The 20,705-nt window shown below is 37.7% G+C and overlaps 1 protein-coding gene across 9 annotated transcripts in view; it reads right to left on the bottom strand.

Annotated features, from left to right (window-relative positions):
* Positions 1–20,705, bottom strand: part of nectin1b (nectin cell adhesion molecule 1b) — a 156,236-nt gene that overhangs the window by 3,979 nt on the left and 131,552 nt on the right. For 2 of the 9 annotated variants that reach the window (XM_055012429.1, XM_035952909.2), the window contains one exon: positions 19,302–19,403. The exons of 2 other annotated variants lie outside the window; for them this stretch is intronic. In XM_055012429.1, coding sequence (XP_054868404.1) covers positions 19,302–19,403 — 102 coding nt within the window. Of the gene's footprint in view, positions 1–14,096; positions 14,284–19,301; positions 19,404–20,705 lie in introns of all 9 variants that reach the window. 5 more of the 9 variants (XM_055012434.1, XM_055012436.1, XM_055012432.1 and 2 more) reach the window with 4 other exon arrangements.

The following is a 20,705-nucleotide window of genomic DNA, read 5'->3' as shown; positions in this document are numbered from 1 at the left end:
ATCATTTTCTCACACTAAAGAACTCTCACTCCAGAGATGACATTATGCACTGTTTCCACAAGCTCCATATGTGCACATGATTTCATAAAGCAGTGTCTCCATGTAATTATCATATTTACACTGCTGAATATCAAATATCCAGACAGAATTGTGCGACAGCGGAGTTTTTAAAATAGACTTGTTTTTTCCTGCCACTGTCTTTACTTTTAATATTTTATTTTTTTTGCAACCATTATCCTGCTGTTACATCATGTCGTTTGAAGGGTCCATTGTCTGGCTGTTTATCTGTTTTCAAAATGCAACGCCTCTGGTGCTACTTGAAAGTTTATAATGGTTTTAAGATCTTCGGTGGAGCGGCGTCCTCGGGGTGTCACTCATCGTGTCACTGCTTCAACCGGATTCTGCAACTTCTGCGTTCAAGTCAACAACTTGAGCCTGCAGGAAAAACGAGGCGCAGAGGTTTGCGTATTTATTTTGCATGTAATTATGTCCCTGTTTTTAGCCAAAGCACTGATCCTGGATAAATGTCTTGTGCACATCATCCTCATACGACGGCACAGATTTAATTCACTAAAGGAAAAGGCAATTAAACACCCACATGCAGGTGACAAGTAGGTTCGATTTAACTCAGTGAATTCCCTGCTTCATTGTTATTAATGCATTTGCTAAATTAAACTATGCACCAGTCTGTGTTTTAGGTAGGTGGAGAGTCAAGTTTCCGGCATCGTAATTGTGTTTTGTTATTAAATTTGTTGACATTTCCATCCATAGTGCTCAGTGCTCATTTCAACAGAGTTTTACTTTTTATATTAAATGCAAGACAGAAACAGAATTAGCTCAGTAAGGTTACTGATCATGAATATAGTGCCCTCAGCCCTTCACTGCTTTTTGGATTTATTTTTGAAGGAGTTCAGAGAAATTAAGATTCCTGCTTTTGAAATTCATTATAACTGAAGGTCCACAAATTAAAGTAATTGAAAGAAAATGAACAAGCCGCCCAAAGCGGTTTCTGAACTCAACAATAGCTTTTCAAGGAATTTTTCAAGCGTGTTTTTCAAAAAAAAAAGGATTACAATGACTGTGAAATGAAGCGATGAATAGCAGACATGCAAAAATAAGAAAATGAAAATGGATGAGAGTGAAGATGAAACTTACGAATATTCCTCAAGCATCTCTACATCTACGAAAACGACGATCCCAACTCTGAAAATGTTTCGGTGGGGCAACAAAACCACAAAACAGACTTAAACCTGCCTACAGATTGTTGCATTTGTTTAACAAAATGTGAAATTATGGACATCTGCATCGCACAAAAAGCTGCCAAAGCACAAACTATATATTTTATGGGTAAAACATTGGGGGTATGTCGAGGATTTTGTCATAAGCCGGCCACAAGCAAAGTAAAATAAAAGCCTGTTTGTTCATTTGATAAAATCTTAACATCTGTGTTGCTATTTGTTGTATAAAAGATGAAAAAGAAGGAAAAGAAGAAGCTGTAATTTGAAATCACACAGTGAGGAGGGATGATTGTGAGATAAGCAGAGTTAATCCCAGAAAGACAAAAGCTTGTGTGAAGGTGTCCTGCTGTTCTCACAGCAGAAGACATGCAAGTAAACTTCTCCTGACACACATGCAGCAGACACTGACAGAAGCATCCCAACAGCTTATTTGTTTCAGGTCAGTATCAAGAACCACTCGAGAAAACTTTCCACTTTGTCAGGTTATTCATTTCTTTGTTTGCTGAGAGGGCCTTGGTGGTTTCGAGTAAAATTAAAACCAACAGTCTGAGGAGCAGGGTTTTTTTCTCCATCTTATAGGTTTGTCTGAGGACATTTGGGATTCAGACCTGAAACTCTGGCAAACTGCTGCAGAAAAAGTCTGATTCTGTGTTTGGTAATGTCACTTTCAGGAGAGATACATCTTACCTGCTTCACCTGCCTGGTTGAACCATGTATGCTGAAACTAATTTTGATTTTTTTAACCCTCCTGTTGTCTTCATTTAGCAAAAAATATTGTTTCTTTGTCTGAAAAAATCCAAAAAATCTACAAAAAATCCCCCAAATTTCTGAAAATGTGCAAAACCTTCGAGAAGAAAATTCCAATAATTTAAAAGTTTTTTTTTTTTTTTTAAATTTAAAAACCCAAATTTGGCAAGAAAATTCTAGTAATTATTTTCAAAAAATGAGTAAATCTTCCAAAGAAATCCTAAAAATATCTAAAGTTATTACATACATATCAGTAAAACTTCTAATATTTCCAAAATCCTAGTGAATTTCACCGGATTTTGGTTGATTTTTTTGTGAATGTTCTTAAAAAAACATTTTTTTTACATTTCTTTTTTTCCACTAAGCGATTTTCAAAAATTTCCCAAAAATGTTGAAAATGTGGAAATTTTCACTGTGAAAATATTATTTTTTTCCACATTTTCGAACTTTAAAACGGCTCAATTTGACCTGTAGGACAACACCAGGGTTAAAGCAATAATTTGGCTTTTTTTTTCTGAATATGAAAAACCACAAGCGAGTTAACTTACACCATCTCACTGCAAACACAGGAACATTGGTCCACAATGCAAAACATGTTAGTTTCACAATAAAAGCTGTAAAATTGTGAGACGTCCATGTTTTTGTTTTGTTTTTTTTCTATTGGTCTGTGTCCATGTCAGGGAATTCATAAGTTTCTCTCACTTTGCAAAGCCTGCATTAGGAGGTTATTGGGGCGACAGTGGCATTGGTTACAGTCAACTTGAGCTTCTTTCACAAGTGGGACCCCATTTAAGTCCCTGCTGCTGTTTGCTGTGTTTACAATGTAAAACTGTTTGTTAAAGTTTAGGAAAACAGCATAGATTGGGTGAAAATACATCCATGTAAAGCTCTGGTCTTACAACATGAATAGCCCCTTAAAGATGCACACAGCTCACAATTTTACAGCCTTTTTTTGTGCAAAATGATATGATTTTCACTGTAGAGCAATGTCTCTAGAACGCAGTTTAGTATGTTAAGCTGACTTAGCATATGGAGAACAGGTGAACTAGCCAGTCAGCCTGACTATCTAAAGGTAACAAAATCTGCCTGGTAAATCCTGTAAAGCTCATGTTTCTTCTTTTTGGTTTTCTTTATAAATCTTTATAAACCAAACTATGGGCTAAAAAGGTTTTATATAGGTTTAAAATTGGCACTGCATGAAGTCACAGAATAGCAGGAACAGCCCCTCTTACCAGCCCTTCAGCTTTCCTCTTTTTGTTGTGATTATGGTGGTGGTGGTGTTTTCCTTGCCAGGCATATGGGTTCTGTAAAGCGTCTTGAGACAATTTGACTGTAATTGGTGCTTTATAAATAAAATTGAATTGAATTGAATTATTCATTAAAGGATCTAACAACTTCCCATCAACTCTAAGTGCATCAAGATAATGACAAACAGCCTTTAACTTACATGATGAATTCTACTTTGATGGGACAGTTAGCGAGAAGCTGCTATCTGACCAGAGCATCGCAAATTTAGAAAAATTGTGCAAGTCATGTTCTCCAAATTTGACCATTTAGCATCAAGAGCGACATATCAGTTTTTTCAGGGCTACTCAGGAGCTTGTTGCCTTACTCTCCCCTGAAAACAGCCCTGAAAGAAGTCCTGCAAAGGTTCAGACCACTCTGAAATGGCCTGCAGGTTTCTGCAGTGGAAACAGGCCTTATTTAAGCAGTTAGCAGTAACTACATTCAGTCACAGCTGCTCCTGCAGCTCAGAAATAAAATGGCACACCAGTAAACCCCCTAACTTGTTATTACACTTTGTATGTATTTACAAATTAGAAAATGATGAGTTGACAATATCAGTAGGCAGACTGGACAAATTTAGTTCAGTCTTTATGCTAAGCTAAGCTAGTGTAGCAGCTAGCTACAGCTGCATATTTATCAAACGAGCTGTGCTAATCTTCTTATGGAAGCCTCTCCAAGGACAAAAAAAATGCATATTTTCCAAAATGTTAAGCTATTCCTTAACAAAAATGCAAGTTAAGGATTATTTTTTGTCTTCATCCCAGAGTGGTTTATGTTTTAAAATGGGTTTTCAGTGGACAACAATAAAGATTTTATTGAGCAAAAGAATAGAGACCCACTTTCCACTGGTTTCTTGTGTTATTTGTTGTTTTGTTGGATTTCCACATTTATTTCTTGCCTTTTCAGACGTAGCCTCCACATGTAAGAGGTAGCTGTCAAGCTACAGTCTGAAAAGTCAGACCCATCAAAATAAAATCCTATATGAATCCAATAGTTTTCACAACACTCTCCAAACCAGCCACCTCAGATAATTTATTCTAAACCTGGAGGTATGAAGGTCAGACTGAATGCATGTGGGCTTTAAATATCTCCAGTCATGTTCTTGACCTGACATTATTGTCTATATTTCAAAGCTTTTAGCAAAGTTCAGCTTTGGTTGGGTTTTATTTTTCTGGCTGTTTACACAAAAAAAGAATTTTAAAATCTAACCTGTTTGAGTTTGACCTATAAATCTTGTTTATCCATACATTTTTTATGACCGTAGTCTCTTTCACCTGGTGCTGATCCTGAGCAGAAGTCAATCTGAATGTCTCTCCTCTCTTTTTAAGCACTCTCAGAGATTCTACATCAAACTCTGGGCAGCGAGCCCAGGGATTTGATGATTTAGGATAATGGCCTATCTGAAGATGTATAATAACTTTTGAAGGGAAATTAAATGCAAAGAAGGTCATTAATGGAAACGACTCAAAGGTCTTTTTTTTGGTAGGCTTTAAGAATTAAAGCAGCACCGGGCAGGAGTTTTATCAGACTATTTATCAGCGTTATCAGCCTAAATTACAAAATTGTGTTTAAATGGATGTCAGGAATGGACTTGGAAGTGGAACATCTAAATGCCTGCAGAGTAACAAATGACTGAGCCCTCAGTTCACGGAAACCACGTCTGCTAGAAATGACATTTACATACAACTCATCAGGAAAACAGCAAAGACATTTAGACTGAAATGCAAAGCAGACTGGATAATGTTTTCTATCAACACAGTGAGAAAATGTTGTTAATTAATGTATTTGGAAAATTACAAAAAAGGCAAAACTGGACCTTTCAGTGAAAAATTCACTGATAACATTTTTTATTAGCTTTCCACTAAAACACTATATTCTCTTTTGAAATACTGCTTCCACCTGTAGTAACCCCAGAATTATTAAATGCTTTTTTTTATGTTGTAGCACTGGTAGCACTTAAGGTTTGTGAAAGATTCATTTAAAATGTATGATTAAACATAACATAGAGGTCAAACTCCAGCACGGTAAATGTTTCAAGTCTTTTCCAGGATGAATTGATTCTAAAAATTGCGTATTATACGGTCAAGAACTGAAATGCATACCTCGGGTCAGGACTACATAATGCATTCATCTATCTGCAGCTATTCTAATAAATTTTAATGACTTATTTTGAAAAATCTGGTATGCTAGTGTCAGAATGGCAAGAAGTGATAAAACAATCCTTTAGAGCAATGTTTTTATCTAAAAACACGATAGCTAGTAAAATGAGGTTCCTAATAATGTTATGTCTAGTTTGACCTCATGGTAACGTTGCTGTCTTGCTGTTATAATGCCTTAAGTCAGACACAATGATACAGAAGTTTGTCCGATTGACTTATTGTCTCAGTAACATGATGGTGGTGCAGCTGGTTTACTTCAGAGTTTAATTTTCTTTGAAACTGAAACTCTGCAAATGAAATGTGTGCTTGAGTTGCATTCTATTTTGAAATCCTGCATCCACCTGGACTAACCTCAGCATTGTTAAACGTTTTTATGTTTAAGCATTGGCAGCACTTTAACAATTAAAAATGCATTGATGAGCAAAACTTAGAGGTCTAACTCTGTTCCAGGATAAACTGACTCAAAAATGTGAATTATAGACGGTAATATTAGGTCAAGAACATGCTCAGATGCTTACATTGGGTCAGGGATACATAATGCATTCAAGTCCATGCAGTTCTTCAAATACCTTTTAATGATTTTTTAGCAATATTCTCTGGTACTACGGGCCTACATAATGCATTCAACTCCCTGAAGTTATTCTAATACATATTCTTAATGACTTTTTTGCAATATTTCTCAGGTATGCTTGTATCAGAATGCCAAAAATTATATGACAATCCTTTAGAGCAATCTTTTTTCTCTGAAAACATGATGTCATTGGTGGCAGTTTGGTTCAGAGCTTCATTTTCTTTGGTATTAAAACTCTGCAAATGAAGATACACTTGCAGCTCCTGATCGTGTTTATTAATATATGGCTCATATTGTCTTGTGTTAGAAAAATGACTCATACATGTATGGGTTAATACAGAAAAAGTCTGCAGTGGCTTGAAATGCAGCACATTTTTTACCATTTATCCAAAGCCACAATCTTCCATTTACTTTAACCTAATCCTGGTGCCACCGTCCTGTACTTTATATGCTTCTCATTCACCCCGGCTGTGAGACAGCATTTCATTCATTCGAAAAAAAAGTTTGCTTCAGAACATAATCCCGCCAGCGATTACATTTGTCGGCACCATGTAACTGGGTGAACAACTTTGTAATATATAACTACAGACAGCATGTAAATGAGACGGGGTTGGTCTCATTCAAAGTGAATGTAAATGACAGAAGATGACTGAAAACATCAAATCTCTGCAGTTCTCTCAGTTATTTCTGCCTGTTAGTGACACTGGATAGAAACAGCAGCAACACCTGCTGACTCAGACGTGCTCAGCAACATCTGGAGCTCAATTTTTTTTTTCTTTTATAGGTTGCTAACATGAACTGAAACTGTGTCTTTTAAATTACCCTAATTAACTTTATGTTCACTGCTTTTGACCAACTCGCACTTTATCAGATGATTTTATTATTACTTTAATAAATGCACCTTTCTTAGCATCAACTGGGGCCCTTTTATGTGCACTAATGCTGCATTCATCATTTCACTTAAACACCATTCTGTAATAACGTGAATTTATTTCTATAGAGGAACCTCTCTGACAGACAATAGAGAAGATAAATCTAGTCAATTATACTATGTGATGCTCAATTCTTGTCCTTCCATTAGCTTATTGTGGTAAAAATCAACATTCTTTGGAGAAAAATGGTGTATTCCCTTCTCAAACCTACATTGCTGGTTGTTTTTAGCCAAAACAAGTGTCTCGCTTTAAAAATACTATTCTGACTTTCGAGCAATGAGGCATTTTTACTAATGAGACTTGCAGCTGAGTGGGTATGTTTAGCTCTTTAGCACAGTTCTCTCTGTTTTACATGAGTCCACATGCTTTGCTTCTGCTGCATATTGCACCATCAGTCCCCATTGATCCACTGTTTCTTAAATTACGTCTTACTTGTTCCAGCATTTAAATGAGCTGTAATTGGATTTATTGACCACGTTGGTTTGATTTATTCCCATGTTGCTCATCATCTAGGCTGCAGGCCGCATCCATCCCAAAAAAAAAAAAAAAAAAAAAAAATCTAAAGATTTGTACAAAAGCAGCTGTAATTCAACATACTAATCAATACAGCTGAATTTTAAATCCTTGTGGATGGAACATGACCTTACTTTCATTCAGCGATAATATGAATTTATTTCCAATGGGAAGCAGAACTTAATGTCATGCAAATGAATGGATATCAGAGTTTAGCTGTTTTTTCCACATTTCCCTCACATGTTCACATCTCTGTCAGCCAGCGCCAGAAAGTGCTTAGCAGAGGAAAAGGCTCAGAGAGTGAAAGAACAACAGGAAGACATCATTCTGCATTCCATCCAGGTCTGCTTTTATCTAATAAATACAAACTGTAAGTGGAAAAATGTGCAAAAAAGATGGATGTTTTCTCAAACTTTACTCTGTCATTTCGCTAACTAATGTCTTTGCTAAGTTATTTCTGCCAAGCGATGATGTGTAAATCAAAAACCAAACATGAGCCGAATCAAGCTTCAGTCCATCCATCAGCTTCCACAGAAAGAAAACAACAGCAGATTCAAAATGGCTCAATAAAGGTTTCACAATTATTCAAAAAGCGAACACAGCGGGTGAGTGGTTTGCTGTTTGGCTTTTTGCTGCTTCTGAGTGAAAAAACAGGCCATGTTAAAACCTTTAAGAGGAAAAAACAAGGAAAACTGTCCATCTATGAGAGAAAAATGAAGAGAAATCTTTAAAAATTGTTTTCAATTGGTAATGTTGCAGTTTTTCTTGCATGTCAGCTGATATCTTTGACACGATGTCAACAAAAGAAGTGCAAAAAGCTCAGCAGTCATGTGAATTCAATGTTTAGTAAGTCTGAACTTATTCAAAAAGGTGTGCAGCGTCCAATAACACAATACCTGCTAATAAAGTAGCAGTTTTGGCCATTGTAAATGCAATAAAGCCAATAATGTAATAACTTATTTCCAAGAAAATGCAGTCCTATTTATGTATTATTACATTATCGGCTGCCGTTATTACATTTTCAAAGGATTTTTTTAATGTTAGGCCAATAACATAATAACTTATTATGTTATTGGCAAAATATTATTATGTTTTTGTCTTAAAAAGTTCATTTAGTTCATTGTTATTGACCGTTATTACATTATTGGTTGCTATAAGGTGTCTCCATCTTCTATTTTGCACATTAACTCCTTTGGAAAAGGCAAAAAATCACCTCAAGTTAGCATGAAAACATTCCTTTTGTTGCAAAATTGGAGACATTTTTTAAAATTTTGCCATTTCCATTAACATCATCTAATGTGACCCTTCAAAATTTGCTGCAAAATGCATCCGTGAAACACAACTACTAAGTGGCCAGAATTCAAGAGGCTTAATTATTTCTTTACAAAACTATTCCTTGCAAATTGCACCCACATCGTTTCACTTACAGTCGGGTCAGACTAAAATAAAAGATTTGGGATTTAATTCTTACTTTACACAAATGTAAAGCAAAGGCCGACAAGAAGAACCATCATAAATGCATAAATTTAAAAGTGAGGGTTAATCTAAATGAAATCTGACTCACCTTGAAGTCATTTTGAGCAGCAGTATATTGGCGAGATAACATAACCTCGGGGAAGCATGGCCCAAATAAGTTTTCATATCTAAAAAAATGTAATAACTCTGTCAAAGCAAACGGATGCTAGAATAATACAATCAGGCTGTGATTAACAGTCGGCCGATTTATTCTGCCGATTTCTTTTAAGTCATTGACCAAGGGTGAACTTTTTTTTTTTTACCTTTTCAGAGAATTAAGTGAGGATTTTGTCGCCCTGGATATGAACCAGCGGTTCAGTCTTTGGCTCAGCAAACAGAGATTTTATTGAGTGATGTAACCTTATGACTGGAGCCAGTAGAGATGAGGCTTATTACAAACAGAGAATGTCAACAGGCGACTCCCTGGAGGACTTTCATGTTGCAACTGTTCCTCTGCTGCATTAAAAGCAGCAGTTACAGAGCTGCTGACTAAATAGAAGAGAAAACTGACATGAGACCCGGATCAATATTCATTATTTTTCTGCTTTGTCTCAAGAATGTGGAAGCAAGTTGTTGTTTTCAGGTGAGATAGCAGCTTTGAAACATCCTGTAGGTGGGAAAAATTCATCCAGATGTTTAAGAAATGTTTATTAAACCAATTATGGGTGCAAATTATTTCAGTTGTGCATCCATGGTGTGATTTTTAGTCAGATAAACTGTCACTTAATTTCACTGTCCTGCACTGTTTCCTCACATCTCCTTTCTAATAAACAGCTGCCAATAAACTGTAATAATATATCATGTTCTCATTCATCTTTACCTCCAACAATGTCTTAAAAGACTTAATGATGTTTTAAAATGAAACTCTTCTTTCCCCTCGAGCTCGTGTTCACTTTTACCTTCATTTCGAGGGGAAAAAAAGAGTGCAATGACGATTTTTGCGAACACAAAGGGAGAATAAATGATGTTTTATTGTGGATATTTTGGAAGACCTTGAGACGCTTCCTCCCACATGCAGCTGCCAAAGGTTTAATACAAGAGGCACGTCTGGGATATTAATACAGATTGTATTCACACGGCTTTGCATTAAAGCACAGAGATGTTGTATGCAGGATAATTAAATCTGCTCATTTCTTTAGTCTTAATCACTCAGGGGTCCAGCGGAAAGGAGTAATTCAATGATGTATTATTTGTTTATTCACAAAAAAAAGGATCCTTTCAACATCTTCATTAAGTTCTGACTGCTAATTCTGAGTATTTGTTCCAGTAGTCAGGTTGAATGTACATTTTAAGGTTTTACATCAACTTATATTTGTCTATTTATTATCGATCCTAAACAGTTTTATTGACTTTTATGGAAGCTATATAATATAGCCTAAATCCAGCCTCTTAAACTAAAATATTAATACTTTAGGTAGAGTTTGTTGCTATAGGACACTGACAGTGCTATAAAAAAGCGTATTTAAGCTGACTGTGCTCCTGATGCTACTGCCACACTGCTTGTCTGATCATGTGTTAAACTGCTACTACAACTGCAGCAGCTGCTTCTTCCGCAGCTTCTCTCTACTTCGACTCAACATCCACCTGCAGGCACCGACTTTATTGTCAGAAGTTTATTGCTCCACAAGCTCTGCTGGGCAGCGTGCGAATTACAACACGGCTTTCGGGGGGAATTCACTTTTTTTGTGGTCAGAAACAACAGAAACAGCACTTGTAAAGCGCTTAATTAAGCTTTTATTTATCATCATTCCTATTAATGAGAGTTAAAAAAAATGATTAAAAAGTAGCTGTGGGTCTTTCAGCACAGTGGAGAGCAGCGAAGAGAGAGAGACTCTTTGTTTCACTAGTAATGGTGGCAGACTTTACTGCTGATAAAAACAGGCTCAATACTAAATATTCTATTTTATGATATTGCACCGTCACACTTTGAAGGTGATGGCATGAGCAGCATGCACGCTGGTATTTTTATTAAAGTGAATTAGTAATGAATCACCCTCATGCATGAATCATGCATCAATAAGGGCTTAATTTTCTGCATGATCCATGATAATGAAGATATAGAAAAATAGAGATGCATCACAAACCCCTCCCCCCAAAAAATTACAAGCAGCCATGTTTCCAAGGGAGCTTCTATTAGCACTTTATAAGAGCAGCCAAGCTCAGTTTGGCTCTTTTGTTATTCTGCTGCTGAGCATGTTTCCTTCAAGCAACGCTGTGTCCCAGTATATAGCTTTTTATTACTGCAAATAATTTGCAAGGGTAAATATTTTGTTGAAAGAAAAACAATGCTACTCCTCTTACACTTTCTATTAACAAATTAAGGGAAAAATTGTATAATAACCCCTGATACTGTAGTTTCTGTTTTGTTTTCCTTCAAATATTGTGGCTAAACACTTCATATGTCTGTCATTCACCACAACTGCGTGGGAACATTTCATCTATTTAAAAAAAAAAGTTTGCTTCAGAACATAATCCCGCCAGTGATTGCATTGGTCGGCACCATGTAACTGGGTGAACAACTTTGTAATAGCTAACTACAGACGGGGTTCGTTTAAACTGGCTGTGAAGTAAAAAGAGTGACAGAAGATGACTGAAAACATCAAAGTTGATTCTGCCTGTTGGTAACACTTGACAGAAACAGCTGCATCATTTGGGGCGGAAATTGTTCTTTTATAAGAGGCTAATATGAACTGAAACCATCTCTTTCAAATTATTCTGATTAATTTTACATTCGCTGCTTTTGACCAACTCTCACTATATTAGATGATTTTATTATTATTCTTAGCATCAGTTGGGGCCCTTTTATGTGTGCTAATGGTACATTCATCATTTTACTTAAACACCATTCATGCCATAACATGAATACATTTCTACAGAAGAAACCTCTCTGACAGACAATAGGGACGATAAATCCACTCAGTTATACTACGTGATGCAAAATTCTTTTCATTAGCGTATTGTACAAGAAATCAACTGTGAATTCTCTTCTTACACCTACATTTGCTGGCTGTTTTTAGTGGCTTAAAACTTGAAATATCAACAGTGGTTTGAAGTATAAGACTTAAGAATAGTTTGCTTTATTCATTTTTGACCAAAATCTCCATCCTTTCCCATCCAAGTGGCTGTTTTTGTTGCCTAAACCTAACAATTTGTAACCAAAAATGCAAAATCTTGTCAGATTCTTGCGTTTTGTGCGCCCACCATCCAGCCACCATCACCTCTACATAGACATATACAAGATATATGGCAATTCTGTTGTTTAAGATAAACAATATATAAGTAATATAAATGTGAAAACTAATTAATATATGCATACAGGTCTTGTATAGGGGATGGGAAAGTTTATTCTGTACTTGCAGAGTTTGTCACACTTAATCTGCATTCAAAAAAATAGATCTTTTCCATGTGAGTCGACTAACTAAAGCACATTTTCTCTGCAGAAGTTCTTCCGCCTTTTTTTGTGCGTGTTTATGAGCTGCTTAAGTGACAGACAAGCTTTTTCACAACAGATGTCACACTTACTTATCATGCATGTCCAGGAAATTTTAATTGAACTGACTGCAGTGTCTGGGCCTGTATTATTGATGTTGCACAGAAGAATTTCTCATTTATCAGTTGTTGTTGCGCTGGGTCAGCCAGTCATCAAGAGGCAAATAATTAGAGCTAAGTAGAATACAAATGGTCTCCTGGCAACCGGTTGCTTTGTCCACAGAAAAACTGCTCTTTTGTTTGTTTCAGTGTGAAGCATCACAGAGTCGCTGGGTTGAGAAATGCTGTTTATGGACATCTCGTCTTATGATTTCTGGCTACTTCGCTGCTCAGGATTCAATCTGTATCTCCGGGTGCCATATGGGGGCTGCCAGTGACTGAATACGTAATGTAGCTTTAAATTCTTCACACCTGCAAATTACCTCAACAGCGAACCCAAAATTGCAGTTTAAGACGACAAATATTAATAACGTGTCCTTGTGTCATCGGGTGAAGCTGCTCGTTGCTGCTCTGTTCTGTACACAAAGGTATATAACACTCATAAACTTTCAAAAAACATCCCAGATTACATTTTACTTCTATGCCATAATGCATTTTACATAAGCATTTACTTCGAATTGTCGCTGCAGTATTTCAATAACACACACTTTGCAGTGCGCCTCTGCATGTCTCCACAATTGCCTCAAGAAAGCCTCCTGAATTGCCTGGAGAATTACCTGCTTTATGAATTGCCATAGAAACCAGTCTAACCAGTCTGGCAACATGGCAATTTGAGCCCCCTTATATCCCACTTTGCTGTATGTGTGTAATAATGATTTCAAGTGGTGCAGAGGGCTGCGTTTGTGTGCGACGGAGGCATTTCTCTCCCAGCTCTTCTCCTGTGGGGTTCAGATGAGATACCAGAGCACAGGCTTGTGGATGAGAGCCTTATTTGCTCCGCTACCAATCAGGGCTGTCAAGTACGACATAATCACTTGAGGAACACATTTTGTATGTGTTCGACTCTTCCGTAAAGCTTTTCTTTCTTTACATAAGACATCTTGTCATTGTTATTAAGGCAAACAGTGACATAAAGACGACACATTTTCTAACTGCGTGGACGGAGAGTGTTTCAGCATTCCTCCTAAAATGTTCATGCAGAAAGATTTGTGCAGCTAAATCACCCACGTCGCTGCTGTTAGTAGGGAAATGTTTCTACTTCTATGGCTTTCTCCACAATCAGAATTCATGCATACAGAGACAGAAAGAGAATCAAGAGAAGAAGTAAAAGATGTTTAAAATTGTTTTCACGCTTGCCAGTGACTCACATTTCTACATGATGTTTTCTGAAAATAACAGAGCACTTGTATGGCTGATCTTATGATCTCTCGCAATAATGTGCCTTTAGATTTACATTTCAATATGTTTCTGTTGTGCCAAAGAACTGCTCGAATACCGTTTTTTTCTCTCTTTTTTTTTGTCAAACACTAGCCTGAAAATATCTGAGCTTCAATCCAACTTTCTGCAGAGCAGCAAGGGGGAAATCAAAAGACGGCAGAGGCTAAGGAGGAAGGTAGACAAGGGAGCCATGTGGAGAATATAAAGGGAGGTCAGTGCGTGTGAAAGGGGTACGAATGAAGGGGATGGAGTGCATCAGTCTGTGTACCTTGAGGCCAAAGTCTGAGGGGAAAGGCCTATAATGGCATGCGCTAGTGTGAGCTAGGCTGGATGGTTGCATACTCGACAAGGTCCCCAGGGCCAGTGTGAGCAGAGCTTCGTGGGCTGGGAGAGGAGGCCAAAGCTGCAGTATCCAGCTCCGCATACTGGACATCACAGTCCTTGTGGCCAGAGTTCTGGAGACAAGAGAGGCGAAAGGTGTGTGAGGAGTGAGGCAGCCAAAAAAAATGAGAGTGAGAAAGGCGATAAAATGAAAGAGAGAGAGACTGACAGATGAGAAAAATGTCGACTGGAGGTCGGATGGTCATGGGGACATTTGGAGCTGGTGAGCAGCAGTGTTAGCGAGGAAGCCCACAGTGGAAAAAAGAAAAAAAAAAAAAAGAAAAACGTGTAGTGTATGCACGAAATATACAAAGAAAATGACTGATTAATGAGACACTCGAACAAGACGATGGACAAAGAAATTCATAACAGTCAGAAATCGATATTGAGCAATAAATAAAAGGCTTGAGATGGAGAAGGAGTCAATCTTTGTTTACTATGCACATAACGACATTATTGTATTGTTTGGATTCGTAAAGTAGTTTAATTCAAGCGTTTGCTTGTGCAGCAGAAAGAAAAAATATTCCATTTACAGATGTTTCCAAGAGTCTATGTGCATCTCTCAGGAATTATGCAATATTCGGACTATTTGGGCGTTTAAACTGGATTGAAACAAAAACAAACACTCTTAAGTAAACAAATGCTGCATATGCACATCCATGTGATCTCTCAAGCTGCAAGGACAGCAGTTTATGTGTCTTGACCAGCGTATGAGCTGACTGATTATGTTTGTAACCGCAGTGACTGTGCAGCACATGGAGCCCAGAAGCATGTGTTAATGGAGACGCTGCTGTGGTTTCCTCAATACTGAAATATCAGTGTGCATGTAAACACAGACAAAGACCTTCATTCAACCAGCATCTGACCACGGAGCACAAAAACAAGTCCAAATGATTGACAGACCGATTGACTCGGTGAGCAATTGGCCAAGTGGATGATTGAGTAAATGTTCTTAATGGGATAATCAATAAATGACAATGAAAGCTTTCGGCGCTGTTTATCCAATTTCAGAAACACTCCTCAGATTGATGCGTTCTTCTCAAGATCACTGAGAGGAGAATAATTTGAGACATTATGAATTCAGACACAAGACAAAAACGGTGTGAAATACATATTAATGTATTCAATGCTGGAAAAGGAGGGGGCAACACAACAACATTAAAACAAATGAGGATTTGATTTTCTCATTAAAGGTGACAATGATTAAAACTTCATTTTAGTTACAGAACAGTCAGTTTGTTGAGCATGTCTTCCTTCTGACTGGAATTATTAGCCAGACCAAAAAATGGAATAACATGTAATTTTTACAAAAAGAAAAACAAATTGGTTGTTCCAGCACAGAGGAATATAAATGGAAATTGGACTGACCTGATGTTTATATTACCACCAACCTAGAATTACCAGTGAATGTTGGTGGGAATCGAAAGATAATGGACAAATCTCTTATTTTGCCGATTAGGGTTTCAAAGTGTAAAAACACCAGAGTCCATTTTGCTGCTTTTTTTCAAGATAAAACGAGCAACAGCAGCGAAACAAGAAAGACGGAGACGGGATAAAATGGCTGCTTTTAGTCTCTCTGCTTTAATGAAATCAATGGATTAAAACAGAAACATTTGTGACAAGGTAAAAGCGGAGATGTCGGCCATCCCATATCGACCTGAGGAGCATGTGGGGGAGGAGGGTGAAGGTTTTGTGGATGAGAAATGCAATGGGATGATACCTGTTGTCCCCCCACCATTGCATCAGTGTACCACATTTCCATCTGAGAAAGGATTACATAGAAACGATTGAAGCTTTTGACAGAATTTCCTGTTAATAATTCAAATCTACTTTGCAATCTTCTCTGCCGTTGCATATTTCCCCACCACTCACACTTCACTCTGCACTCACTGGATATTTAAATATCTGGAATATTTGTCATGACCAGAGTGCAATCAGGGGGAAAATTACAGCCACATTGCATTCAAAATTGGCAGATAGTGTTTTGCCCCTAGAGAATCATCATTAGTAACACTCGACGCTCGGCAGTCAATGCATGTCTCTCACAAATAGTGTTTTGAAAACCTCTGTGATACTCTATTCATCTTAAGAGCAGCCCTAAACTTCAATTTAAGTGGAATGTTATCAGAGATAAGAAATGAATCTGAGGAAAAATCTATCTTCAGTGTCTAAGGATTATCAAAATTAAAGATCCGGTCCCATTGAGCATAGAATTGAAGATGATTGTTTAATATCCTTGAATAAGTACACAGAATATCTCAATCAATTCGCTCGGGAAAAAGAATGATGGTAATTGAGTTATACCTGCAAGTTCGATGAGAAATATGAGTCATTTAAAGCGTCAATGGAAAGCAGCTTTATCAAGCTCAAAACATGCACTTCATCAGCAACACAAAACACAACAAAGTGAACATAAACTTTCAGTTGTGGGCATCGATATCATGAAACATAATTATTATTAAGTCAGTGTCAGTTATTCACAAGAAATGCAATTCAGAGAAACATGAAACACATTATACAGTGAAGGTTCTGTCCGATATAACAAAGAAAAGAGTCAAAAGCCTGCTGCAAGGATTTAAAATAAATTAAAATATCCGTTCGGATCACTTGTTCTAATGCAAAATTTACTTTGCTGAAGTTGTGAAAAAGAAAAGTTTGACAGGATTAAAGGATAAGGCTGGCTCTTCTATAATTTTCTCGTTGTGAACTTTCTGAATTCCTGACCTTGTCGGTGTCTCTCAGCTCTGACTGAAGGCAGTTCCAGGCAACAATAGCAGGGAAGTATATCGTTATAGTCCCACTTCACTCACAAATGTATTTTGATTAGTTTGACCTCACAGGATGATGTATATTCACAATTTGGTGCTGGAAAGTTGTTTTCAGATCGAGTTGCTGAAAATGAAAAGTTTCTGAGTTTTAGGCGAGTACCTGCAAGTAAAAACTAGTTTGGGAGGCAATCTTAGTTTATTGCACAACTTAAACAAGTGTGATGTGGAAATATGTGGAAAAAAAAACTTCCTCAGAAACATTTGCACATTCATTAATTCTGAATTTTTCACCGAAGAATGATGTGTAAATGTCATTTTCAGACTTTCTAACCAGGTTATGAAACTTTAAAATGAAAAACAATAGATTTTTTTTATATATATTAACGCTCCAATTTTTCCAGTTTTTTATTGAAATTTATTCATGTTAATGTCTCTGTGTAACTTTTTTGCAGACAGAGGGGGTTGTAAGTAATCTAGAAAAGTTGGGACACCTGTAGGATTTGGCAGCACCGACTTTCAAGACTTCATCAACCTCCATTGCTGCAGAACAGCTTCAAGCTGTTAACCCATTTCTTGTTCCCTGAAAAAGGCCTTTTTGTATAATTCTGAAATGTACATTATTTTTCAGTTTGGGGCAATCTTACCTTTTTATAACCTCTAGCAGTTCACCACTTGCCTTTGTACTATTTCAGGCTATTCATTGGATTTGAACTGCTTGAATTTCATTAAAAAGCTGAAAGATTGAGGTGTTCTAAGCTTTTGACCGATAGTGTAGATAATAGTGTATAAGCACACATCTGGTGTTCTACAGAGTATTTCCAGCAGCTGGAATGGAGGAATAAAAATAAACAAGGGGCATGTTAATTGTGGTGGTGACTCAGTGATGTGTTTTTAATAGTTTCTTTATTCTTCATAGAGCCTTTAGTTTTAGCAAAGTAAAATTTTCCACCTTGGTAACATGTCCATATGGTGTTTTTTAGACACAAGATACATCAAGAGCTGAGTATTCCCGCCTTAAAGGTGGAGTATACAGATGGCAAAAAACACCAAGTCAGACTATATACGTAACAAACCAAAGGAATCAATCCTGTCAGCTTGCATTTTTCTTCTTCAGAATCAGTCTCCAACTCTTACATGTATTGCTAAATACAATGAGAGGGGCATGGACTATGTAGATATTCACATTTTAAGTCATTTCAAAGTAGAAAAAAATCTAAATATCTGACTTTGAGACACAGAGATGCATTTTTAGGGGATAAATCAGCAACCAGGGACACACCGGAGAATGATTTACTGTGTCTTTGATAAGAAAAACTATAGAAAATCACCAGACTTATCCTTTAAGTATCAAGATTTGCACAAATGAAAATGACTTCTGAAATTGTTTTGAATTAGTAAACAACAGATATTAAATTTGCTTGGCATGAAACTGGAGTACAAGTTGATTTCACTGCACTGGTGATGAGATTTTGCAGTGTATGGAGATACGAGTGACACCCACATGTTAATGCTATCACTTTCTGCACATGAGCACTTTCCCATCTGCACCAACAGCAGCTGTTTATTTGTCACCGGCAACGTGACACCTTACCTTCATTAGCAGCGCAGGTAAAATTAGCAGCACTAATTTAGAGAAAATAGTCCGCCCGTTAGCTTTCTGTGGTTGTGTTCGCATTTACCGGAGACACAGCTGAAGGGGTTTTGTTTCCGAGCGCGCACGTTGTCTAAAAGTTCCACAGAGTTTCATTCTTTTCGCTCAAAGGCAGAAATTTCCAGCCAAAGCAAACAATCCTCCTCCCCCCCACCACCTCCCGACACTCTCGAGCATCTGCGCCACTGAGGGAGGTTCACCACAGTCAGAAGAGGCATCTGATACAGCAAAGGCAAACACTTCATAGCCCACAGTTAACACTCAGGGGGTGATGGTGTACTGCAGAGCATCACACTGCAATCTATCTGCGCCCGGTTGCCAGGCGAACACCCCGAGTAATTACGGTGGATTACAGGAAGTGGATGGGGAGGTGAGGCGGAGGGCAGAGCGAGCGGGGAAGTGCTGGGGTCAGGATACTCCACCAAGGCCGGGCCGGGTTTACATACAAGATGAGAGGGGCTGATGTAGATGATGAGATAAGGGGGCTTTAGTCAGTGGATTTACTGTTCACCTTCTACTTTTAACACCAGATGAGCAAAAAAAAAAAAAACAAACGACTGAATAGAAGCGTCGTTTATCGTGGAATCAACCTCCAAGCAGAAAGTTTCGCCCTTTCGTCGCTAAAGACCAAAAACCGTGGATGACCCCTTCTTAGATAAAGCTCAGTACTCACCGGCTTATCGGTGAAGGGGGTCGACTCGGAGGGCGCCATGTCGTAATAAGGAGGCTGAAGAGGAAGTTTCTGCATCTCCTCCTCCTTGTCGAGATGAACCACCTACAGGAAACACCCAGAGCTCAGCAGCATTCATAACGAGCTCCAAAAGAAAATCAAAAATAAACACCACCTCAACAAACCAGGCTAGACCGGAGTCCTCGCCCAGGTTGGCTTCGCAATTAGTCTATCACAGCACTTCTACCTTTTGTTGCACACACATTAGTTCAAAGCAACGGCACGTCAGCGGCAGAACATTATGTTGACAGCTTCTGACTTCATTTGCTCACATTTGTTTTGCCGCGGTAATGAGCAGAAACCGGCAGCATTAATCTCAAATCTGGCAGAGAATGCGGCTCGACAGCAGACTGAACTTCAGCTGCTCTGTTGAACTCTGTATGTGCATCAAAGTTGTTTTGTCAAATTAATCACTTCCATATCACACAAATGCATGATGCAAACTTCTGAAATGGCTGAAGCACAAGTGGTAAAGCGACTGTAAAGCTGCAGGGGCCGACTGCACCACATGAAGGTGGCATGAGGTTAGAAAATAGATGATTTAGATTAATTACAGCATCACAAAGACAGTTTATCAACATATAAATGGTGTAAATCTTATATTCTTATCCTACAATAAAAAAACAAATAGGAACTATTTTCAACTGAGCTGTCTGTCTTGGATTAAAATCACATTTGTTCTGTGTTTATTCTTGCAGGTTTCATTTATTCGGTTTGGTTTTGCTGACTGAAGGGTTTAAATTTGGCCCCGTGCCGCAGCAGAGATGCTCTGAAATGAGATTTGCTGCAACTTTCACTTATAATGATCATATTGCAGATGAATATCTATTCTGCGTTTGAGGATTTGAAAACTGGACTACAGAGAAAAATGTTGAACTTCAAAAACATTTTTGAAATAAACTGCCAGATTTTATATTCTTTGTGCAGAAGACATAACAATATGGTTGTAGGCTACTATTCTGAGAAAAACTTTAAATATTATAAAAACAGGAGGTCTGATCTCTGTAAATTCAAATCGATGTTGCCTGAACTCAGCTTTATATTAGATGTGAGAAGATGATATTTAAATTTTATCTAAGTTCCTCACATTAAAATTCAAGGTTCTGCTGTTTCGCCAGATTTTTTTGTGGCATAATGGAGGCAGCTTATTAGCAGAGTGGGCAATGGGTTCCTCTATAGTTTTCATTTTCAATAGGTTGTCGATCTCAGACTTTCTCCGCGGTGCACTTCTAATTGATGTGTCAAACCTCATCGTAATCACAAAGCAAAGTTTGACATTTCTGTCAGTGAAACACCTTTTAAGGCTTTTTAAGGTGGGCTATTCACAACGTGCTCCGCAGGCCTGTC

The sequence above is a fragment of the Amphiprion ocellaris genome, chromosome 7, assembly GCF_022539595.1.
Source record: "Amphiprion ocellaris isolate individual 3 ecotype Okinawa chromosome 7, ASM2253959v1, whole genome shotgun sequence".
In the NCBI taxonomy this organism is placed as follows: Eukaryota; Metazoa; Chordata; class Actinopteri; family Pomacentridae; genus Amphiprion; species Amphiprion ocellaris.
Note: the sequence above shows the minus strand (reverse complement) of the source record. Positions and strands in the feature narration are given on the sequence as shown.